At 52.0% G+C, this 25,195-nt stretch overlaps 1 protein-coding gene across 2 annotated transcripts in view; it reads left to right on the top strand.

Annotated features, from left to right (window-relative positions):
* Positions 1–3,840: 3,840 nt before the first annotated feature.
* Positions 3,841–25,195, top strand: part of LOC101025981 (brain expressed associated with NEDD4 1) — a 60,370-nt gene continuing 39,015 nt past the window's right edge. Inside the window, exon 1 of one of the 2 annotated variants that reach the window (XM_009196585.4) lies at positions 3,841–3,983. Coding sequence is in view for 1 of the 2 variants with exons in the window: in XM_021932054.2 (XP_021787746.1) it covers positions 14,821–14,845 (25 nt within the window). In the remaining variant the exon portion in view is untranslated. Of the gene's footprint in view, positions 3,984–13,843; positions 14,846–25,195 lie in introns of those variants that run through there. The other variant, XM_021932054.2, reaches the window with a different exon arrangement.

The raw sequence follows: 25,195 nt of genomic DNA, 5'->3' as shown, positions 1-25,195 counted from the left end.
TGGGAGGAGGCCTAGGTAGATAAGTGGGAGGACAGATGGGTGAATGGATAGATAAATGGATAGGTCATAGGAGGATGGAGAAAGGATAAGTGGACCCATAGGAGGATAGATGAGTGGATGGATAGGTGGGTGGATGGATGGATCAATCAGTTCTGCCTAGGCTTAGGGTTCAGTTCTTAGATTGTCTTTGTGGCCTGGACTCCTCTCAGAGTTCTGCTGCCTGCCGATGACTCCTGAAATTGAACATGTGTATAATCAAACTCATATTCTCCTTCCTCACATTTGATTCCCTTCTAGCATTCTGTTCCTTGGTGACTAGCAACACCACCCACCTGGCTGCACCGGGTTGCCCTAACTTGTTTGGGGCAGGATTAGGTAGAAATCTGGGTTCTGCTCCTAATTAGCTATGTGTCCTTGAGCAAGTTACTTGAGTGCCATAAACCTCACTGCTGCATGTGAAATATAAAGAAAATATTACCCACCTCCTCAGGATGTTGGGAGGATGGAATTAAAGGCTGCAGGTAGCGTGACTAACTCATTGTCAGGCCTCTCTAAGGAGATGCAAGGACTGGGCTGGGGGCAGGAGAGAAAGTTCTATACCCAGTCCCTGCTCAGCCCTCAGCCACTTACCCTGAAATAAGCTCTACCCTGAATACAGACCTTCAAGAAGCCCCAGAAATAAGTTTCCCCAGAAAGGCCCCTGGAGATAGGAGAGGAGAGGCTGCCTTTTATACTTCAGCTCCTGGAGACCTAGCCCAGGGTCCCAGAAGAGAGGCTTCCCTCCTAAGGGGAGACAGAAGGGGCAGCCTGGCTGTGTTAAACCATTCTTACATTACTATAAAGGAATATATGAGACTGGGTAATTTGTAAGGGGGTAAAGCAAAGATTTCAAAGAAGGAAGGATGGTAGGGAGGTACGAGCTGATCAGGCTCAAGAGACCCCTCCAACATCTCCATGCCATGGGCTCTGTTTGGGATGAATGACATCATGGATACTGTTCTTTGCAAACAGAAAAGATGTTTCTTGGGATTCCCTGTGAGCAGCTGGGGTAACATGAAGCACACTCTAGGGCAAGCCCCAAAGCCCAGCACTTGAGTTCTCTCTGGGCATCTCACTGTCCTGAGATCTCACTTCCTGATTTCCCTCAGACTCCTCCCTCCAGCATCCCTACCTATCCCTGGACCAAGCAAACACTAAGCACCACTGTGCCTCCCTGGAACCCAGTAGATGCCCCTTCTGCAAATCTGACCCTACACGGAAGAAAGCCTCAAAACTATGACATACCTAGAGACATAAAGAATAGTCATGGGCATGCACAAGCCTCCCCATGAAGATGTCTGTTGCAGTGTTGTGTAGAAGTATGAAAAATGGAAACAAACTAAATGCCCAGAAACAGGGGATTGCTTAAAAAAATATGTGCAATACAACCATCTGATCCCATGCTAGGCAGCCACTAGAAGTGTGACATAGGAGAGGAGATATCAGTCAGCAAGCTCACTCCATTTAAGGACACTTGTAGAGTTACACAAGTAAAAAGAAAAGAAAACAGGAAACCTCAATATTCACAATGACTGGTTTTTCTTTTCTTCTTTCTCCTTTTGGTGTTTTCCAAGTGCCCTACACTAATACATATTTGCGGATGGATACATAGACACACAGAGATTGGTAGGCACGCTGTCATAAGCCAACTCCCGGAAGCTACACCCAACACCACTGGAAAACAATCCTGGGTTCCAGTCTGAGGAGCAAGCCAGATTTGCCAGGCCAGTGATGCACAAATAGGGCAGTGGAGGGGAATGACCTCTTTAAGGCTGGGACTCTCCGCAAGGACTCATTCAAAGTGTGCCACACACACTTACCCCCAGCCCCCTCACCCCCACCACAACACACACACACACACACACACAGTCTTGCCAAAGGGGGCAGCTTACAGGTAAAACCATTCAACAACTAGAATATCCATCCTGGAACGGTCAGCTGGTGTCCTCAGAGAGATCAAGGTTATACCGTGGGCACAGCCCTCGCTTGGGAGTCATAAAGCCTCCAATCCTAGCTCTTTGACCCTAGCCTATCCCCTCCTTTCTCTGATCCTTCATTTGTTCATTCATAAAATAAATGCATGAGGTTGGACAAAGAGTCTCTCAGGTCTCCTTCTTCGGTTCTCTGATAATTGCTTCCCTTTATTCTAGCCTCATCCCTTACTCAGAGCTGATGCCCCCGTGACAGCTCCAGTCTGCAGGAGGGGTGGGGTAAAGCAGTGCAGGGAGCAGAGCTCAGAACGAACAGTTACCAGAGGAGGCTGGGAGATGTCCTTAGGCACCCAAGCCCTAGACCACGAAGCTTCCCCTGCCTGGCCCCAGGGAAGCCCAAGACGTGATGACTGGTAGGAGTGGGGTGGAGTGAGGTTTGTTTTCTCCACTGGAGCCTGCTCTGCCCCATCCTCCCTGCAGTGCCAGTCCCTGGCCAACTTTCCCTTCCACACCATCCCCATGGCTTCACTGCTTCCCCAAGGTTTAGCATCAACATGTTCAGCCCTTTGTCACCGTGCTTTATTTTTGAGAACCACTTTCCGGCCAGTGACAAGCCTTTGGGTTTTGAAACAAACCAGCTTTTGACTCCCCTTGCCTCCTAAGCCTCATTTCCTCATCAACAGTAGTGGTTCAGAGAGTATCATCAACAACACAGTTCATCAATTCCTGGAGCAAATTCACTGAGTGCCCACTCTGTGCAGACCCCTGCAGCCCTACCCAGACACTGCCCTCCTGGCGCTCCCAGGCAAGTGGCAGAGGTTAAATAACTAACTTCTCCATGTTGGTGAGCACCCCAACAGAGTAGGGGTGCAATCACTGGGATCAATATCCTAATGAGGACATGGAGGTCTGAGATATGGGCTGGGATTCATCCAAGGCCCCAAAGCAGAGTGGGGACAGAGCAGGTCCTGGAAGCCTGGAATCTCAGCCTGAGCCAGGCATCCCCTCGGGGCAGGCTTCCACCTGCCAGGGCTGAGCTCTGTGCCCTGAGGTTTGGGCAGAGGGGAACGGGGGCACAGGGAGGGTGAGGGGGGTGAAGGAAACAGGCCTGCTGGTGGCTCCAAGGGAAGGTTTCGGCCAGGCCTAGCTGGCATCCCAAAACTTACCTGCCAGCAACCGCGAGCGGGAAGCCCTGCCAGGCTCGCCTGCCCCTTTCAGCGGCTCAGCCACGCTGGGTCCCCCTCTCCATCCCACCCTTTGCCCTTTGCCCGCGACAGGGGTCCCCTGCTCAAATGCCCAGTCTAGCCTTGATCCAACCCGTCTGGCTGTCTTCCCCGACACCTCGTTTGTCTACCCTTCTCTGCACGTGTCAATGGCTCCCTACTTGCGTCCGTGTGTCATTCCCTACACACGCCTGTGTGTCCTCTTCACACGTCTGGCTGGAGCGCCGGCCTCCCGCATTTCCCGGCCTCCTCGCCACCCTGCCCCGCCTGCCGCTGTGTGGGTGTCGGGCTGGCTGTGCGCAGAGGGGCGCGGCTCGGCCCTCCCCCGCACCCGCGTCCCCCCATCTCTGAGTGACCCGGGCCGCGGCGCCGCGGTGCTGAGGCCCGGGAGCCGCGCCGCCGCCGAGGGAGGCCAGAGCCGGTGACGGTGGCGTGGGCGGCGGCGCGGGGACGACGGGCGGCCGGGCGGGGCTGCGGCAGGGCAGGGGCAGGGCCAGGGCCGGGGCCTGGGAAGCCGCCGCCGCCGCTGCCTCGGCCGGGGATCGCTGGCGGCGAGTCGGCCGGGCTAGCCCGGCCCCGCCTGGCCCGCCCCGCCCCGCCCCTGCGCGCCCAGCAGGCCGAGGAGTAGCGGCGCGCCCCCCGCGACGCCCGAGCCCGAGCCCGAGCCGGAGTGCAGTGGCCTCCGAGCAGGAACCGGACTGGGAGCCGGAGCCGGAGCGGGAACCGGAGCTGGAGCCGAAGCTGGAGCCGGCACTGCGGCGCACGGAGCGGAGCGCTGCAGCCAAGCCGAGTAAGGGGCGTGGGGCCGGGCGGCGCGGGGGAGGGGCGGGCGGGGGTCCCGGCCCCCTTCCCCGTAGCTCTGCGGCTATACCGGCGAACGACACACCCGGGGGCGCGCCGCGCGGAGCCTGGGTGCGCGGGGCGGGCGGATGCGCGGTCCGGAACGGAACCGCAGCGCGCTCGGAAGGGAATGGGATCCCCGGTCTCCCGCGGACCCTCGACCCTGGGCTGGCCACCGGGATCTGCGCGAGCCGAGGCTGACCCTCAGCGCGCCCTCGGACCGGGGAAGGGGAGGTGTCCAGGGTTTCTGCCTGACTCGAGTCCCCGACGAGCATCCACCCCGTGTGAGGAACCCAAGACAGCCTCCCCAGCTCCTTGCCCTCGGTTTTGGGGACCCCTGAGCAACCCAACCGAGAAGGGAAAACTAGGGCGCACTCTTGGCCGGAGTGGGAGAGGAAAGGGACTGGGGCTTCGCGGAGTTTGGAGTTTGAACCCACCCCCACCCCTTTGAGCTAGGAAGTTTGTCGCCTGGGGTATGCCCCGGTCTCCGTGCCTCTTTCTCAGCACCGAGCGTGGGAGAGAGAGCGCGCCCTCCGCACCTTCTTCCCCTTTGGGGCAGACTTTCCCTTACGCTGTCAGAGGGACCCGAGGCTGAGTACGAGGCGACAGCTCAGGCTGGCTGCGCAGCGCTGAGTGGCACCGCCGCGGCTCCCCAGGGGCAGGGCCCACCCCACCCCCGGCTGACTCGCGCTGCCTTTCCTCTCTCCCCATCGGGTTCCGCGGTCTGGAGGCTGGAGAGCGTGAGGACCAGGGGCTGCCCTCTCAATCTCAGGCGGGTGCCGGCGTGGGTGGCCGGGCGCAGGCTGGGAAAGGGAGGGCACAAGTAACTGGTGCGAGAGGCAGGGGTTCAGGGATCCTTAGTCTTGAGCCACGATTTCCGATGGGCACCTGCTGAGAGCATGCCGCTCTGGACTCACTCCTCAAACATCATAACTGCTCTGCTGGAAAGAGAGACTTCACCACCCTGTGCCTCAATTTCCTCATCTGCAAGTAAGCAGGAGTCTGTTGTGAGCGGGATGTTTAAGGGCTTTGGAGCCAGAAGGTGGGCTTGGCTTACTTCCTGGCTGTACAACCTTAGGCAAGACACGAACCTCTCTGAGCCTCAGTTTCCCCATCTGGAACATGGGGAAGGTGAATTGGGAGCATTAAATGAGATGATGCTGGTGGGGCTATGTAGCCTGGTGTCTGGCACACAGCCTGTGGTCAATTGTGGTGGGCTACAGGTGTCATGAGGTGTCCAGCACCAGTAGATACTGAGATTGAGTGCCTCTGAATCTGAAGTGGTGCTTCCAGCCCCCTCCAAGGAGGCCTTTGAATTCCCCAAGTTGTTGACATTTAATTGCAAAGCAAAACTTGCTCCTTAGGGCCCACCCTTTCTCAGACATTCCCTCCTCCAAGTTTCTCTGCCACCCAGTCTAGTTCTCCCCTGCTTCCCCCCAACTGTCTCCAGGGTGAAAAGGCTGCATCAGACTGTAAGGTGCACCCTTTTCCTCCTTGCCGTTGGCTGGTGCCTGCTGCCCCAGCGAGGGGCACCCGCCCATTGCTTGAGTTCTGTACAAGCGAATTTACACACCTCCCTCCACTCCCAGGTGGAGGATTGCTTTCCCTGAGGAGCCATCAGGCTGTCGGGTGGCTTGGACACCCCAATAGTGACGGTTCAGATAGGCAGCAAGAAGCACCAGGGAGACAGCCTAGAGGTCTGGGGGTCCCAGCCTTGATTCCTCGAAGACTGTGATGTATTCATCCAGGCGACTGGGCCATGAGGCACCAGAAATGAAGGATGTCGGGGATGAAATGGAGCCAGTGATTGACTCCATCTGAGGTTCAAACTTCAGAGCGCGATGTCCCCAGGAAGGGATTTGCTCCAGTCTGTGTGGCTGGGACCTTAGACCCCGAGCAGAGTAGGGCATAGGCCCAGGGAATAGGGGAGGATGCTGGGATCCTGGAGGTGGCAAGGAGTGGTTAGGCAGGCAGGAGTGTTGGGAAGAAAGCGGTGGTCCAGTTCACACCCATGCTGGTCCCTGGCCACCTGTGGCCCAGCTGCCCAGAACAAGGATGAGGGAGGAATCTCAGATGAGGAAACATGTCCACATGGCGCCAGGGGACACCTGGTGAGACGGGCAGGATGCGCTGCCACCTGGGGACTCCTACACGGAATCCCCCCTCTCTCCTCTTTTTCCTCTGTAGCTTCCCCCTCCCCTTCCCCATTCACCCACTAGGGGTCACGTCACTGCCTCTTCCAAAATCTTCACTTCTCATCTTCCCAAAGGAGTTAATCAGAACTAATTAGGCTTGAGTCTCCTGCTTCGCTCAGGATTTGGAACACAGCCAGTGGGGAACGTGACGGGGATGCAGGCATTACTGTCAGACTTCAGGAATAATCAGCCAGACACCCTCAGAGGACCATTGCCTGAAACCCTTGCCCTGGAAGTACTCAGAGGATAGAGTGAGGGGTATCTGCTGTCAGCCTCCTAAAGGGAGCAACTGAGGCCAGCAGGGCTTCTACAGTCCCTTAGCAAGCAGGCACAAACAAGAGTCACAGCTGAGAGCAGTTTTTTGGAGCTGGACCGCCTGGGTTTATAGCATGTGATTCTGGGCAGGTGACTTATTTTTCAAAGCCTCAGTTCCCTCTTGAAAATGGGAATAAACATTACACACCTCCCAGAATAGTGTGAGGATGAAGAAATCATATACAGACAGCACATAGCCAGTAGACCTCTGCCAGTGGCCCGCGGTGTCGACATTGTGAACATGTGTCACGCACATGCTGTTTCCTAAACGTACACATTTTCTCTTTGAATTCTGATAACCAGCTCTCTGATTTAGGAACTATACTTGTCCTCATTTTATTGATGAGAACACCGAGGCTTAAAAAGTTTAAGGACCATCTAACTCTGCCAGGTATCGAATATTTAAAACATCACTGTGATTCATCATAATTGTACGAGTTTGTAAAACTGATAATTACCACATTGTAATTTAGATGACATGTAATCAATTATTAGAATGATTCTTTCATGTACATCTTCAATCATTTTATGTCTGAGAACTGAAAAAGAGTATATTAATTGTCCACAGGCTATAGAATTTTTGGACACCTTCATATTTTGTTTTCCTGTTAGAACAGTAATCAAACTGATTTAAAAGAGCAGCTCCCTGTTCATTACCTGTCCTTCTTCTCTCCATTTTTCTCCAGAGCATTTATTACCCCCAACATCTATATATCTTATTCATTTGTTTAGTGTATGCCCATACCAATATAATGTGAGCCCTGCAAGAACAAGGACTTTTGACTGTTTTATTCACTATAATATCCTCAGAGCCTAGACTAGTGCCCAGCACTTATTGTGCCTTCCAAAATTAAAAAGTGTTTTACAAACATATGGTCTATTATTGTTATTATTTTTGCCAAGTGTATAGATTGATGAAAATAAAACATTAAGTTAATAGCAGAAACCATTCCCTCAAGTATTTGGCAAATAGAACTTGCTTGAGTGCCAGGGATAATTTGATAAAGGTTAAAAACAATGGATATTATTTTTCTAATATTATAATAAAGTTTATCAGTGAGCTCAATGACAAGTAAATTAAATTTTTTTAAATAACAAATGACATGTTCAAAGGCAATTAGATTAGCCTTAAATTTTTTCATTGAGAATACCCCAGCATGGTGGCACATGCCTGTAGTCTCAGCTGCTCCAGAGGCTGAGGCAGGATCTCTTGAGCCCAAGAGTTCAAGACCAGCCTAGGCAACCCTGGCTCTTTACAACAAACAAACAAAAATCCCACCATTTCTAATGAATTAACGATCACTGACTTGCTCACTTAATTGCTTTTCATTTTGTTAGCACAAAATTTTTTTTGAGTCTTCATTTTAGTGATTTTTCAGATTATTAAAAGTCATACATGTTCATTGTAAGAAATAAATTGTAAAATTATTAAAAATGTAAAAAGCATAAAAATCCTCCTTAATCCCAACATTGCCCAGAGAGCACAATGACTGTGAACACGTTAGTGTTCTTTCTATCTGTGTTCTGTGCTTTCTAATCTTTTGCTATGTATTAATATATTCCCTAGTTTTTTTTTTTTTTTCTTTTACAAAATAAGGATCATGGTATATGCACAGTTCTACAACCTGTTGTGTGTGTGTGTGTGTTTTAAAAAATAACAGGGATTTTCCCCCCTTTAACATTATACTGAAAGTCTTTTTTACTTTTTTTTTTTCTTTTTTCCCCCGGAAAGTCGTCTTTAGACTGGACTGAAAGTCTGTATGTTATTAATTTGTTTGTTTGTTTGCTTGTTTGAGACAGAGCTTCACTCTGTCCCAGGCTGGAGTGCGGTGGATTTCGGCTCACTGCAACCTCTGCCTCCTGGGTTTAAGCGATTCTCCTGCCTCAGTCTCCCGAGTAGCTGGGATTACAGGCTCACGCCACCAGGCCCAGCTAATTTCTGTATGTTTTGTAGAGATGAGGTTTCACCATGTTGGCCAGGCTGATCTCAAACTCCTGACAAGTCATCTACCCGACTCAGCCTCCCAAAGTGCTGGGATTACAGGTGTGAGCCACCGCACCCAGCCAAGCATTTCTTTAGAAACATGATTTCACAGCCATAGAATATTTCATTGTAAGTGTGTGCCATGGTTTGCTCAGCCTATCCTCCCTTGTTTGGCTTTCCTCCCATGCTTCACTGCTACAAATAATGCTTGTCTGTGTCTCTGTATTTTCTGAGCCCTGAATCAGGCTTCTCTATACATTTGGTCAGGACCTATTTACAACTCGCAGATGAACTGGTTTACGCAGATAGACAGTAAATCAAGCCTTCTAAGTTTGGGCCATGATGGCGGAGAAGAGGCTGGCAGTTGATTCTGTAGAGGGCTGCTCCAGGTCCATTAAGGTAACATGGAGACCCAGTAATCTCCAGACATACCCTGGCCACCACTAGTAGAGCACACATGTGGCCAGATGTTGCATGGAGACAGAGGCATCCTTGCGGCTGGGCATAGTGGCTCACACCTGTAGTCCCAGAACTTTGGGAGGCCGAGGTGGGTGGATCACCTGAGGTTGGGAGTTCATGACCAGCCTGACCAACATGGTAAAACCCCCGTCTCTACTAAAAACACAAAAATTAGCAGAACATGGTGGTGCACGCCTGTAATCCCAGATACTCACGAGGCTGAGGCACAATAATCGCTTGAACCCAGGAGGCAGCGGTTGCAGTGAGCCAAGATCGCACCACTGCACTCCAGCCTGGGCAACAGAGTAAGACCTTATCTGAAAAAACAAAGAAAGAAAGAAGGCCTCCTTACTTTGAAGGCTATCAAACACCTGGATCCCTTTTCTAGTATCAAGACCAAGTTACCTATTTGCAAACCTCAGTGCCTCCTGCCCACCTCTTTGCCACTGGCCTCTTGTTACTTTTCTCCCCCACTCCTAAATTCATTGATTCCTTTATTCAATCATGTGACAAACATGAGGGTATCCACACTGGCCAAAGCATGTTCTCTATTAGGGAAGTTACTAGCTGGGTCTCACCTCATATGAAGACCTTCCTGGGACAGGAGAAAGGTGTTGCCTGCTGCCTGAGGGTCCCCAACTGCAGCTCCACGAGTGAGCCCCTGCCTTGGTGAGGCAGATGCAGTCCTTTCAAGATGAGTGCAACTGACCAAAGTCCCTGGGATTTCTGAATTCCTTCTGGCTCTAGACAATCACATGCACACCCATAGATTCATGAAATCCCTGTGAGATGGCATCATGCATTCACTCAGCAAACAGTCACGGAGCACTTCCTATGCGCCAGGCACCATGCTGAGTGCCTGGGACACAGTGATTGTCTGAGCTGTCAAGACCCGGAGTCACCATCTCTCCCATCTCCGCCATCTGCTGGTCACCCAGGCAGACACAGGGAATCACCTTACACTCCTCCTTCTTCCTCAACCTCTCTATCAGATCCATCTGTCCCTAAAACCCACCAAGGGTGTTCCCACCCAGAGTCCTTTGCCCTCTCTGCTACCTCTACCCAGAATTCTCTCTCCCCAAGTATCTGCCCACTTAGCTTGCTTCCTCCAGTCTTTGCTTACCTGTCACCCTCTCACCAAGGCTTTCTGCAGCCACTGTATCTAACCATCTAACAGTGCAATTCCCACCTGCACACAATGCCTCTGCTTTTCCTGTACCGTTAGCTTGCAGACTCCACCCTTACCATTGCATCTCCAGTCCAAGTCAGAAAGGGACTGTCAAAGTGTGGCTCACCTGTCTGTCCCCAGCACCTAAAACCTGCTGCACCAGGGACTTTCTTTCTTCTTTTTATTTTATTTATTATATTTGTTTTTAGATGGAGTCTCCCTCTGTTGCCTAGGCTGGAGTACAGTAGTGCAATCTCAGCTCACTGCAACTCCACCTCCTGGGTTCAAGTGATTCTCCTGCCTCAGCTTCCTGAGTAGCTGGGACTACAGGCGCACACCACCACACTCAGCTAATTTTTTTTGTATTTTTAGTAGAGACGGGATTTCACTATGTTGGCCAGGCTGGTCTCGAACTCCTAACCCCAAGTAATCCACCCTCTTTGGCCTCCCAAAGTGCTAGGATTACAGACGTGAGCCACTGCACTCAGCTGAGACTTTCAATAAACACTTGAACCAGTAGTGGCAGCCTCTGCCCCTCCTCTGCAGTCACCGTTGCCTTTGTTTAGGCCCCATCACCTCTGGCCAGAGCCTCCGATGCTCCCCGCCTCCTGTTTCCCTCACCTGGGACCCCCTCTACCTTCCTAAAGAGAGAATAGCTGAGCAAGCCGATCTCCTGCTTCAAATCCTCCTACGAACCCTCTTGGGACAGGGGCTCACCACCTCATCAGGCCCCTTATTCTTCTGAGTCTCAGTGTTGTCATCTGTGAACTGGGGATTTGTTTTGAGGATCCAGTAAGCAGACAGCATGTGGTAGCAACTGAGCAGAGACTGTGTAAACAGGCGGCCATCCTGTGGCCTCTTTCACAAGGCCAGCCCGCCCCCACAGCCCATCTCTGTCTGCCGCGCATGGTGCAAGGCTGGCCACTCCTGGAGCCTTCCAGCTCTGTGAGCCTCTGCCACGAGGATCCCCTGACACTGGCGTGTCAGCAGACCCAGGTTCTCTCCCCTTAGCCACACACTCCCCTGCCCAACTCTGAGTGTCACAGCAGAGCCCAGAGTGGAGATATTCCAGGAGCGGGGACATGAAGGGGAGTGGGAATGACGTGGACTTGCCACACACCATTCAGCCACTTCAAAGCCTGGAGTGCCACCCGCCCGCCCTCGAGTTCCCAGCCAGACAATCCAGTCGGAGATGAGTCACCGGCAGGAGCGAGCCTCACATGCTGGGCTCAAAGAGAGGCAGGCAGGGGGAGAGGTGACCATGCTTGGCCCAGCAGCTGGGGTGGGCCTGCCCCCAACCCTGACCCTGACCCTAGCAAAGGAACCACAGTCTCAGCCCATCTGTGCCCCTCATGGCTGTCTCCTCACAGCAGCTCCAGTCACATGCATGCGGGACACCAGGATGGGCACTTGCTCACCTGGACCCCCCACACCCAGCTCCTTTGTCTTGATGACCCAACAAAGCTCTACCCTAGCAGAGGGTCTGATGCCACCAGGGAGTGGTTTTCTTCTGGGTCCTCAGGCAGAAATCCTGGAGTGGGGGAAGGGAGAAGGAAACAGGCAGCCAGGTTGAAAATCCAGCTCCTATTTTAGGACCCCAAAAGCCCCTCCGTGTGTTTTCCAAGGGTTTTGTGGGACACCATGTAGGTGCTTGGGAAATGAATCAATGGATGCAAGCCCGGGGTGCTAGGAGGTTGCAGCGGGAGCCTGTGTTTAAAGTGCTGATGGCATTGCAGGAGGCGGGGAGTGGCAGCCCGGGTTACTGTCAGCACCGTGGTCACCAAGGGTGACAAGATGCCTGGGAAGCATTTCAGTTCTTTGCGTAGAGATCCTCCTCTTCAGCAAGCCAAGCACCGTTGAAAGGCAGCCTCCACCCCTCAGTCGTGCATTTGCATCAGGCTGAGGTTGGCTTGCTCTAGTGTTTACATACACTTTTCAACTTCCCCTCAGTTCCCAGCCCTGAGCTAGTTTGCAGAGGCCACACTTACCCTCCACGCCCTCAAGGAGCTACTGGTCTAGAATAATTTAGATCCAGAGTTGTCCTGGAAGGGCATCCAGGTGTGACAGAAACACAGCCAGAGTGATCGTTCTGTCTCCAGCAGTGAAGGAGGACCTCACTGAAGAGGTGTCTTGATCTGGGTATTGACAGCTACATAGGAGTTTGCCAAGTGGAAGGAATGGCATGCCAGGGAGAGGAACAGCCCAGAAGGATGATCAGCCCAGTGTGTCTAGGAAGCAGCACCAGGACAGCCAGTCTCTAGGGGTGTGTCCCTGGCAGTAACTGAGAGGTACTGGGGGTGACAGAGTCCCTCCGCACACAGCTCTTCCTCCATCTCTTCTCTGTGACCTTGGATGGGTTATTTCCCTAAGCCTGTTCTCTCATCTGCACAATGGAAATGATGTCCCCCACCTCAAAGGTCTGTTGCAATACCATTGGTGACATTAGGCACATACAGGTGTTTGGTGAATGTGAGCCACAGCTGGAGGCCCCAGTGCCCAGAAGGCTTCCTCGTAGGGAAATACAGCCAAAGTGAAATAACTGTTTTTTGTTTTTGTTTTTGTTTTTATTTTTTTTGTTGTTGTTTTGTTTGAGATGGAGTCTCACTCTGTCACCCAGGCTGGAGTGCAGTGGCCCCATCTCAGCTCACTGCAACCTGCACCTCCCAGGTTCAAGCGATTCTCCTGCTTCAGCCTCCCGAGTAACTGGGACTACAGGTGCCTGCCACCATGCCCAGCTAATTTTTTAGCTGTGTTAGCCAGGATAGTCTCAATCTCCTGACATCATAATCCACCCACCTCGGCCTCCCAAAGTGCTGGGATTACAAGTGTGAGCCACCGTACCCAACCAAAATAACTGGTTTTTCTATTTAACATGAATCAGAGAACTGCCTATGGAGTCTCTGCTCAAAAGTCTAATCCTTCAGTGCTAATACCAACTCTGCCACTTCTTGGCAGCGTTTTGCCTCTCTGAGCCCTGGTGTCCTCACATTCTTCTTAGACCCCCAAGCAGGGATGGCAAGCCTCAATTTGTTTTAGGGATGAGGGATATGTACCCCATCATGACCCCTGCAGGGCCAAACTCTTTTCCCCTTGGCTTTGGGGCTGCCAGCTTTGCCCTGCAAAAGCCCACAGGGCTTGGCACTCATGGCCTCTGCTCACCAATCCCCACAGGTGCAGTTTGGCTTCTGCAAGGCAAGTGACCACGCTCCCAGGAACTAAGAACCTTATCTCTCTCCTGTTCCTATAGATCTTCAGCAACATGGGAGAATGGGTTCCTTTTTTTTTTGAGATGGAGTCTTGCTCCATCGCCCAGGCTGGAGTGCAGTGGCGCGATCTCGGCTCACTGCAAGCTCTGCCTCCAGGGTTCACGCCATTCTCCTGCCTCAGTCTCCCAAGTAGCTGGGTAGCTGGGACTACAGATGCCCACCACCATGCCTGGCTAATTTTTTGTATTTTTTTTTTTTTTTTTTAGTAGAGATGGGGTTTCACTGTGTTAGCCAGGATGCTCTCCATCTCCTGACCTCGTGATCTGCCCACCTCGGCCTCCCAAATTGCTGGGATTATAGGTGTGAGCCACCATGCCTGGCTCCTTTTTTTAAAGAGAGGGTCTCACTCTGTCACCCAAGCTGGAGTGCAGTGGTGTGAACATGGCCCACTGCAGCCTTAACCTCCTGGACTCAAGCATTCCTCCCACCACAGCCTCCCAAAATGCTGGGATTATAGGTGTGAGCCATTGCACCCAGCCATGAGTTACCTTTTTAAAATGTTTCCTCCATTGCAAATTGGAGTCAAAGTGACCTGGCATTCCCTCCCTGCTCTAGACATCCACATGTTCATCGAGTTCATACTGGGGAGCCGGGAGGGAGGGAAAGAAGCATTTTCATTCTGTAGGCCTTTGTTTCTGAATCGGTAATTTAATATACAGGTGCCTTCTAAAGAATTGTGCTGCTGACAGTGTGGGCTCTGGAGTCAAACTGATCTGGACTCAAGTCTCAGCCTAGTTAGAAGCTATGTGGCCTTGGGCAAGCTGCATAACCAGTCTGAGTCTCAACTTCCTTGTTCGTAAAATGAGAATGAAAAGAGCATCCTATTATGTTGGGGCAATAATAATAATACGGTTTGGGCTAGGTGTCAATGAACACCCTTCCAAAGCCAGCTGTGAGAGCTTAAACTAGCCCCTCACCCTCTCCAGGTCTCAGTGTTTCCAGCCCTGATAGTTCCAAGTGGCTCATGATGCCGTGGTCTGTTGAAGTTGTCCGAGGCAGTGGGGTCTCACATTTTCATCATGAGACAGAAGAACTCTGGGATCCTAATTCCCACTCAAGGGTCCACCCAAGAGAGATATCTCCTTCCTACCACTCCCCGCTACTGGGACCCCAACACACACTTGCCCTACCCCTGTGTTCCTCTCCCCATGCTACAGCCCAGAGGTCCCCCAGGCCCTTGCCCAGACTGGGCACGTGCTCTCAAAGTCACTATCCTCTTCTGCAGAGGTTGACAGCTCAGGAGATGTGAGCGCCCAGCCTACAGGGGCTATGGGTGTGGCATGGGCACCCCAACACCTGCCTGTTTGTGTCTCTGCAGGTGAGTGGAGGGGCCTTCCCTGCGAGAAGTCAGAGCCGTGCCCGTGGGCAGGCTGGCTCCGCTGTTCTGCTCCAAGGATTACATGTCCTTCAAACGTCCCTGCCCCTGTAAGTTTCCTCCCTGCATTCTTCCGCCGCTTGGGGCCAGGCCAGGGCCGAGCTTGGAGTCGAGCTGCCGAGACCGGCTTGAGATGCTTGGCCAAAGAACTGCGGGGGTCCAACCAGAGGCTAATGTGGCATGCTGGGTGGGGAGAGGGCAACACGGAAGACCCCTGACGTCTGCGAGATGCTCCCTGAAAACTGAAAATTGCACTTTGGCCCATTCTTCTGTATCAGCCCTTCCCAAAGTGTGGATTGGAGTTCCTCTGAGGGATGTTAATGGGATGACACACACCCACACACAAATAAAAGACTCCATGGCCAAGTAAGTGGGAAAAATGCTGGGGGAGTCACGTTAAGAAAGTTTTGCTCCTGCAGGACTTTCCTGAGCTTTTAATATGGTGATGTGTGGCCAGCGTGGTGGTTCATGCCTGTAATCCCAGCCCTTTGGGAAGCCGAGGCGGATGGATCACCTGAGGTCAGGAGTTCGAGACCAGCCTCACCAACATGGTGAAACCCCATCTCTACTAAAAATACAAACATTAGCTGGGCATGGTAGTGGGTGCCTGTAATCCCAGCTACTCAGGAAGCTGAGGCAGGAGAATGGCGTGAAGTATGAACCCGGGAGGCGGAGGTTGCAGTGAGCCGAGATCACACCTTTGCACTCCAGCCTGGGCGACAGAGCAAAACTCTGTCTCAAAAAAAATATTAATAATATGATGATGTGTGTTGCGAGGCTCCCATAGATAAGAGAAAACCTGCTGCTCCTGTCAAACATTAACCACAAGGAATGTTTCATGGGATTGATGTTCCCCAGAACATACTTCTTGGGGTTTACTCTCCTAAGGAAACCCATCCTGAGCATCCCCCCCATGAAGTTCCTCATTCGCGGAAGCTGGTAGACGATCTTGCCCCTCAACAGTCTTCTCGTGGCTCCCTGAGGCCCCTGAGTCCAAGTGATGGGCTCAGTCAGGGGTACCCCTGATGTCCAAGACTGCAGCCCCCTTGACTTCTCCCCTAGTCTCCACCTGCTCGACTCATGCCACCACCCTTGCCCCAGCGTCCCTTTCGTTTCTCCCATAGCAGCCACCTGCTTTCTTCCATGATGTTCCCTGAGCCCAAACCACCACCACTTGCTATAATTTGGGGAGACATGCATGACCACCCCGTCCCTTCTCCTTGATAAGTCAGGACTGTGAGTCTGTGAAATCAGGGACCCCAGCCTCAGAGGGGGACCCTCTCCGCTCTCCTGTGCTTCCTCTGGGTAATGCCTCCCCCGCTCACCAATGTCTGCTCCAATCTGTGCCATTGATTACATGGATCACGGGGTGGGGGGCCTGTCTTCCAAAAAGTCAAAGCCCTGATTGTTAAATCATTTGGATATCAAGGAACAGCTGCCGTGGGAGGTAGGGGAGGCTGACATGTCCCACCTGGGTGAGATCATCACCAGGCATGCCAGGGGGATGAGCTGGCTGCGGGGTTCATTGTTCAAAGAGTGGTGTCCAGAGGGTGGCGGAGCTCAAACTGGCTGCTGTGGGTACCCAAGGAGGGTACAGGTTATTTCCAATAAGAGCTGATAAGATTATTTCTAATGGATAGTACAGGCTCAATACATTGTTGTTACTGTTGTCACTGTGGCTGTGGCATGATCAGGAAAGGAAAGCCCACGTCCCAGGCCAGGAGAGGAGGCTGCTATTCACGGCACCCCAGAGCCCAGGGACACCTGCCCTGCAGAGCGCTGGGATGGTCACATTCTTGCTCCTATCTTCTGACCAGGCAGGAGCAGCCTGGCATGGAGAAGCCTGGGAAAAGTCAAGGCTGGGGATACTGGGTGCGGAGGGCTTTCCAGAACCTTTTGAGGTGAACCCCAGGCCATTGGAAGCTGGGTCCATCTCACTAACAGAGGCCATTCCGGCAGGGCAGCCCTCTGCGTATCCACCTCCTGAGGACTTCAGGGTGTGGTCACCGACATTCTAGGCCATTTAGAAGCGGCTCCTGCACATCTCTGAATTTCCCCCTTCCCCGAAGACCCAATACCTACCATGCAGTAAGCACTCAATAAATGTTTGTTGGGTGAATAAACACATAATTAAACACCTTGGAGGAGGAGCTAGAGGCCATTGGTCAGGGAGAAGCTGAAGACCCTGACTCTGCCACCAGATCCTTCCTTGACTTTGACCCAGACACATCTCTGAGACAAAGGGGTCCACCAAGCCCAGTGGATTCCAGGAGCTCAGGGCTGCTGCGAGGCTCCATGGAGGCTCTGTCATCGTCTCTGCCAAATTCTCCTCACATTGTCCAATCTGAACTTGTCCAAGAAGCACCCACTGTCCCTTTCCAGTACCCACAGTTGGCTTCAGTCTGGCTTGTACACTTGCACCCCAACATCCCATCGACTTCCGTATAGTTAAAGCCATTCCATAGTTTCCATTTCTCAGCTGCGTCTGACCCTGTTGGGTACTTACTTACTTACTTACTTACTTATTTATTTATTTAGAGACGGAGTTTCACTCTGCCACCCAGGCTGGAGTGCAGTGTCATGATCTCGGCCCACTGCAGGCTCCGCCTCCAAGATTCAAGTGATTCTCCTGACTCAGCCTCCCGAGTAGCTGGGACTACAGGCACCCACCACCACACCTGGCTAATTTTTTGTGTTTTTAATAGAGATAGGGTTTCACCATTTGACCAGGTTCGTCTCGAACTCCTGACCTCAGGTGATCCGCCTGCCTTGGCCTCCCAAAACTCTGGGGTTACAGGCATGAGCCACAGAGCCCGGCCCCTGTTGGGTGCTTCTGTTTGTGATGACTTCTCCTGCTTTGGGTTCCCTGACTCAGAGTCCTCCCCGTGTCCTCCAGCCAGCCGCTCAGACCATCTGACCTTCCATTGGTGGTCTCCTTCGGCGGTGGTAGAGGAGCGGGGATTCTCCCTGCACCTGCCCTGGGATGCTGGGCCCCCAGGGCCCCAGTGCAGCCCCCGCCCTTCTCGCTGTGCATGCCCCAGATCTTCTCATCCTCACTCTGCTTTCAGCTGCAGCCTCTAGGCCAGTAGCTTCCAACAGTCTTTCCCACCCTAGTTTCTTCCTGGGCTTTCGATTCCTTCTTCCTCCTGCTGTCTGTCTGCCTTGGGCAGCCCCCACCCCTAACCTGAGATTCAACCTGACCCAAACTGAACTCTTTGTCTTCCCCTGTAGGCCAGCTTTGCTTGATTTTGCTGTATTGGTTTGGGGCGCTCAAGTCAGAAATCTGAAAATGAACCTCAGTTCCCCTCCTGTCATACATCCATCACTGCCAGCTGCCCAAGGACACCCTTGGGGTTCTGAATTGACTCAACACATTATCATTCTGACCTGACCCCATCTCAGCCCCCTCTTCAGACCTAATCTAGAAATTGCTCATTCATTAAGTCTCTTCTGCTTGTTCACTTGTTTGTGCCGCCAGTGGACGGTGAATGTCCAGGAAGCAGGGGCCATGCCTGCTGGATTCCCGCTTCACCTGCAGCACCGTGCTCAGTGCCTGGCACATAGGAGGTGCTCAGTGTTTATTGAGCAACCGAACAAGCAAATGAGTCGAGATGAAGCAGATGCTTTGTGAGCAGCCTCCATGGCTCGCAGACCAGAGGCCCGCACACGGGTTATGGGAGGGATGCTGAACCCCGAGCACTCCGGACCCCCCAAAACAGACATAGGAACACTCCGGAAGGAAACCCGGAAATCCCAGGAGGGCACTCACATGGACACATACCCCTGTTTTTAACTCTTCATTCCAGATCTGGAGCTGTTGTGCATTTAGACACATAGAGAATTGCTTTAACTTCCTTAGCCCCAAAAATGAGCTTGCCAGGTTCATGTGAAGATACTGAAGCCCCCACAAAATGGAAAAGTTAGAGCAGGAGCCCTAGCCTGTTCCCATTTGGGCTTCTCCACCCCTCCTCCCTGCCAGCTTAGAAGAGTAGCCAGAAAAGTCTGCAGAAGGTAAAACAAGCCCAGACGTTTCCCAAGCAAGACCCTGCCCCCAGGAGTCAGTGCACGTGAGTCTGGAGAGAGTGAACAGCTATGCCCTCGGAGTGCAGCGTGGCAAGGCGAGTGGTGCCAGCCCACCTGTAACCCGGGCCTGCCAGCTTCCATGGCTGCAGGCCCTGGGGGAGCAGGCTTGTCCATCAGCCCCTCAGGAGTCAGGCGGGTATTAATCGGCCAGGCTGGGGTGACCCCTCCTAGGTATTGCTCACACCCCAACTTCCCCACCCCTCAATACCATCTTACTTTCAGGCATTTCAGCTCATCCCTGGCCCTCACAGAGATAGTGCCAGCAGCTCTTATTAATCCCCTCCTTTCAATTTGGCAGATGAGAAGACCAAGGCAGAGGGAGGAGGCAAAAACAAGAAAGGGGAAGGCAGGCAAACCCTGATCCAGGGCAGCCCAGAGGGGTTTTGGCCAAGTGGCTGCAAGAGGGAGGTCAGTTTCTCTGCCTGCAAATGCCAGGCCTGTGAGCCATTTCCCAGCCTTCAGAGGACCTGCCTCAAGCACTGAGTGAGTAGGAGAACAAGCCTGGCTCTTCAGGAAGGCTGGAGGTGGAGGAGCCTTCTCCATCAGGCCCCAGCTGGGAAAGGTGGCCCAGGACTCCCCCAGGATGCAGGCTCCAAGAACAGATGCTTCACAACCTCTTTCTGCCACCGGCTGATGGCAGTTCCGTGGAGCTCCCTGAGAGATGGGGCAGCCCGCCTCCCTCTGGCCTTTGGGAACAGATCTGAGGAAGGAGGGGTTTGGGAGCCCCAGAAGAGACTGAGTCTGTAGCAAAGCAGGAAGAAGAAGGGTGGAAGGTAGCATCTGATCATCCACAGAGAAGTCAAGTGGGGCTTGTCTCTGCTGGGCTCATGGTGGCTGCCTGCAGGCTGGCAGGAATTGCAGCCAGGCAGGGCCTCTGGGTGGGCTTGGATCTCCCTTAGAGATGGTGTGATATACAGTGTGTGGGTTCCAGTGCAAAACCTGGCCCTGCTTATTATCAGCGGGAGCAAGCAGCCTAATTTCTAAAAACCTCAATTCGCTCATCTATAAAATAGAAATAACAATAGCACCCCTTTGGTTTCGTGCTCAAAATTGACATGCTACATGGAGACTCTAGCTTGGTGCCTGGCACTGAGAAGATGCTCAAGAAATTTGAAAGTCTCGTCCTTTTAGCCACTTTCTCCCTACAGAAGTCTGTATTGAGGGACAGGGGGAAATAGAGAGAGATAGGGACTCTAGAGATGAATTTGGAGTTCAGACCAGATGTTGCTGTTTTTTTGCTCTGCTTATTGTGACAGTTATCTCTGCAGAGACCTAGCTACCAGTAGAAGAAAGGACTTGAGGGCAAGGAGGGCAAATGATGGCACACACTGCAAAATTCATCACTTCCGTGTCCAGAGCAGACATCACTAATCAATTGTAGCAGTTTTTCCCACTGAGCCCGGAACACATGCAGACACTGCCCAATGATCTCTAGCCTGTGAAATGAAACCATTGTCCATCCTTTGCTGAAGTGTGACTTTGGAGTGGGCAAGGGGATAGAGGGAGTGACTTCAGCCAGTGCTCTGTCTCTGAGGGTTGCTGTGAGGATCAAATAAGATATCACAGGTGAAGGAATTACGAGGCCTTATGATCATTTCTTTGTGTGGCCTCCTTGCTTCCTTGAAGAAGTCCTGCAAGGGAGGGGTCAGTGTGCCCATTCCGCACATGAGGAAGCTGAGACTCAAGGAGATGAAGAAATTAGTCTAGATGGCACAGCTAGAAAATGGTGGGGTCAGGGCTATACCCCAAGTGACTTTGTCCGGGGCTCAATTTTAGCCAAACCACAGCTGGAAAAAGGACAAAGGTGCAGCCAAATCTATTCCTTCATCGCTACAACAGGGGTGGGGAATCCACTCTGCCTCAGGACTTCACGGCCCCTGAACATCCTGGCTTCCCCTCCTCACAGTTCTCTGGTCCAGCGCAGAGTCTGACCCTAGTGAGTACTCAGCATTTGATAGCTCATCTTAATTTTATTGATAGCTCATCTTAATTTTATTGATAGCTTATCTTAATTTTCTTTTGTTTTTGTTTTTGTTTTTGTTTTTTTGTTTTAATACAAACTCTTGCTCTGTCACCCAGGCTAGAGTGCAGTGGCACAATCTCAGCTCACTGCAACCTCTGCCTCCCCAGTTCAAGTGATTCTCCTGCCTCAGCCTCCCGAGTAGCTAGGATTACAGGTGTCCATCACCACGCCTGGCTAATTTTTTGTATTTTTAGTAGAGACGGGGTTTCACCATGTTGACCAGACTGGTCTTAAAACTCCTGGCCTCAAGTGATCCGCCCGCCTCAGCCTCCCAAAGTACTGGGATTATAGGCGTGAGCCACCACACCCAGCCCACTCATCTTAATTTTCAGTGCACAATCATATCATATTCAGGTCTCTGGCAAGAGGGCATTCAACCTGGCTGGAGCACTAAATGCAGTCTTAATAACAATAGCCCCAACTGTTGCAGAGCACTCTAGGCTGGCAAAGTGCTTCCATTCACTGCTCCCCACCCCCCAGTGGTGAGCTCACTGTCCCTGGTGGCAGCCCTGTCTGACAGCAGCTGGGTGGCTCTTGGCTCTTCCCCTGTGTCCACCATGCCCAGAGGAAGGGCTTCCTGAGCTCTTCCCCAGAGCTCCCTTTGTTCTCTGAACTTAGATTTTCCCCAATGTGATCCTTCCCTTTCCTCGTAGAGAGGTCTCAAGCCCCTCCTTCCTGATCTCCCTCCAGGACAAAGGGCAAGTCAGGGCTGCAGGCCAGAGGAACATCAGCCCTCATGGCTTTTAGAGGGGCTTTGAGGTTGCAGGTGGAGCCAGCCCATCACAGGTGGCTGGAGGCAGGTCCCCTCGGTGGTCCCCGCTGGTTACAGTGCAGGGGGAGGATGGAGGGGAGGAAGGCAGAGAGAGTGGGTGGCAAAGACCTAAGCCATCTGTGAAATTTGCAGTTGTTGGCAGGTCTTTCTGGGAACTGGGGCTTGAGGACACTGACTTGAGCTGTGTCTTTCTCACCAACAGCCCAGAAGAGGGTAACTGGAGCTGTGTTTTGGAGCACACAGACCTGAGTTTGAATCTTGCTCATGTCATTTGTGTACTACCTGACCTCCCTGAGCCTCAGTTCCCCCAGGTGTAAAATGGGAGTATCCTGGTGCTATGAGAGTTACCATGAGGATTACCTGTCATGAGCGGAAGGTGGGGGCTTGAGCTAATATGTGCCAAATGCCTGGCACTGTGGCGGAAGCATTGCTGTCCTCCAGTTCAAGCTGGCCATGGGTTCCACAAGCCAGAAGGAAGCCTGAGGCTTGGTTATCTGCAATGTCACTCCATCATGGTTCCTGTTGTAAACTGTGGACAGTCATCCCTGATATCAGGCATCCTCTTCCATTCATTTATTCACTTATTCAACAAATATTAATTAAGCATATGCTACATGCTGAAACCTTTCTGGGTGCCAGGGTTACAGCCTTGAACAAAGCAAAGTCCCAGCTCTCATAGTGCTGACATAGCCAGAAGAGACAGACACAGACAAATGAGTATCTAATATGTCAAATTGGGGAAGGAGTTACGAAGCCAAAAAAAAAGCAGAGTGAGGTGATGGATCAGGACATAGGCTCAACAAGAAGGTAACACTGGAACAGAAGTTGCTAGAAGGAGGAGGGAGAGCCATACAGGTGTCCAGAGGAAGAGGGTCCAGGCAGAGGATTCTGAATCGGAGCAGGTTTGGCTTGATCCATCAACAGCACGAAGGCCAGGGTGTCTGAAGAGGAGAAGAGGAAAGGTACCAGAAGCAGTAGGGACCAGATGATGTAGGGTCTTGGAAGCCATGGGAGGACTTTGGCATCTAATCAAGCAGTCATTGGAGGGGTTTGAGCTGAGAAGGGACCTGATCATCCTAGTTGTGGTAGAAGAGGCTAGAGGAGGACCCAGCTGGAAGCAAGTAGACCAGTTAGGAGGTTAAGACAGTGGTCCAGGCCAGGCAGCTCATGCCTGTAATCCCAGCATTTTGGGCGGCCGAGGAGGATGGATCACCTGAGGTCAGGAGTTCAAGACCAGCCTGGCCAACATGGTGAAATCCTGTCTCTACTAAAAATACAAAAATTAGCCAGGTGTGGTGGTGCGCACCTGTAATCCCAGCTACTCAGGAGACTGAGGCGTGAGAATCGCTTGAACCTGGGAGGTGGAGGCTGCAGTGAGCCAAGATGGTGCCACTGATCTCTAGCCTGGGTGATAGAGTGAGACTCTGTCTCAGAAAAAAAAAAAAAAAAAGGACAGTGGTCTAGGTGATGACAATGGTACCTTGGACCAGGAGGTTCACAGTGGAAGTGTCAATATGGGGTCAGATTTGAAGGTGAAACTGGATTTGGGGTGGATGAGAAGGAAGAGGTCAAAAAGGACAGTGTCTGGGGCTTGAAATGCGAAGGACTGAGCTGCCATTTGCTGAGATGGGGAATATTATAGGCAGGTTTGGTGGGGGACTGTAAGTCAAGATGCAGTGTTTTGACATGTGGTATCTGAGACGCTTTGCAGGCATTGGAGTAGAGATACAGGGCAGACAGTTGGGTACATGAATGTGGAGTTCAGAGAAGAGTCTGGAGCTGGGGATGTAAATTTGGGGACTGTCAGTGTGTGAATGCTGCTCAGTGCTGTGAAGTGGGATGAGATCACGCAGGGAGCGAGTGTGGGAATGTGGGGAAGGGAGGGGTCGAAAGACTGAGCCTTGGACTGGTGAAGGGCAAAATGATTTCTGTATTTAGAAGTCTTGCCAAGGAAAGCACGATGCCCTGGGTCGTCACCCATGGCACCCCGAAACCAAGTACACTGGGGAAGGGATTTTCCTACTAACAGGAATGAGTAAGGACATTTCTGTTTCTCTGCCAAGGGCTACCCTAAATTAGCTACCCTGACGCTCAGCTCTGCCTGCATCTGGACCTGTGCCCAGGTGATTGGGAAAGCCTGGTTGTCCTCTGCCGGCATCACTGCAGAAGCATACAGCCTGCATGCTTCAAAGACAAGAGAGAGGAACCCAGCCAGGTGAGGTGGCTCACACCTGTAGTCCCAGCACTTTGGGAGGCCAAGGCAGGAGGATCACTTGAGCTCAAGAGTTTGACACCAGCCTGGGCAGCATACCGAGACCCTGTCTCTACAAAAAATGTAAAGATTAGCTGAGCATGGTGGTACATGCCTGTAGTCCCAGCTACCCGGGAGGCTGAGGTAGGAGGATAACTTGAGCCCAGGAGTTCGAGGGTGCCTTCATACCTGGGTGGCACCTGTGTCCCCTAGGAATGGGCCTAAGGAAGAGGATTGGAGGCGAATGTGGCCTAATGTAGTAACAACAGCAAGAGCTAAGAGACCCAGGTTTGAAAACCACTGGAGCAAACGTATTTCAATCATCTGAGCCTTTGTTTTTTCACCTGTAAAATTGGATCATCAGACCTGGTTTCCAATGTGACTCTGAGAGTTTGGTGAACACATGGGTGCTCAGTGAGCATGTGTTCTTGTCTTTCATTTTCAGAATGTTAATCCTACAGTGACTGTTGCAGAACTAACTCAGTCTTCCCTGCAGGATTCTACCCAGACTGCCCAGGGAGAGAACACATCTTTTCTCTCCCTTCCCTACCAACCCCAGGTTGGTGTTGAGAGGCAGCTTGGCAGGGCCGCCCACCTGCATTTGCCAAGTTCCAGCAGGGGCCAGCCAGGTGCCAGCCTTGTACGTGACCCCATTACAAGCACCTGATGGGGTAACTCGGGCAAATAGATTCTCCCTACCTCATAGGTTGGTTGCAAGAGGTCATCTGCCAAGCCTGTGAGTCTTACCCTGGGGCTCTACCTTAACTGTCTCACACTACAGGTGTGGAAACTTAGTCCAGAAAGGAATGGGACCAGGTCACACAGTATGTTCATGGCTGAAACTTCAACCTCCCATCCTGAGTCCACGTAAGGTGCTCTTTCTACATAAATGTGGAAAATGCCCCAGGAGGGAGCCTGCTGCTCTGTTCTCAGTGAAGATGCAGAGGAGAAGCCCTCTTTGGAAAGTAAAAAGACAAATGTTGTCACAACCCGGTCCCTACCAGCCACTTAGGAGGCAGTGGACAGTCATACTAGCAAAACTTTCCCCTCCTGCCTGTTGTAATCCCTCCCCTGTAGGCCCCAAGACATCAGGAGAATCTCTGAACATCTATAGCAAGAACTGAGAATTCCTTTTCTAGAGAGATGCTCTAGGCATTTTTTTTTTTTTTAGTAGAAATACCAGCTCACAAGAGCCAATAGCTAAATAAGCAGGAGTTTCATGAGCCAGTTGCTAAATCACTGGTAACTTGAAATTCACCACAGTGAAAGTG

This window comes from Papio anubis, chromosome 18, assembly GCF_008728515.1.
Source record: "Papio anubis isolate 15944 chromosome 18, Panubis1.0, whole genome shotgun sequence".
NCBI classification, from domain to species: Eukaryota; Metazoa; Chordata; class Mammalia; order Primates; family Cercopithecidae; genus Papio; species Papio anubis.
This window is presented reverse-complemented; position numbering and strand designations above follow the sequence as displayed.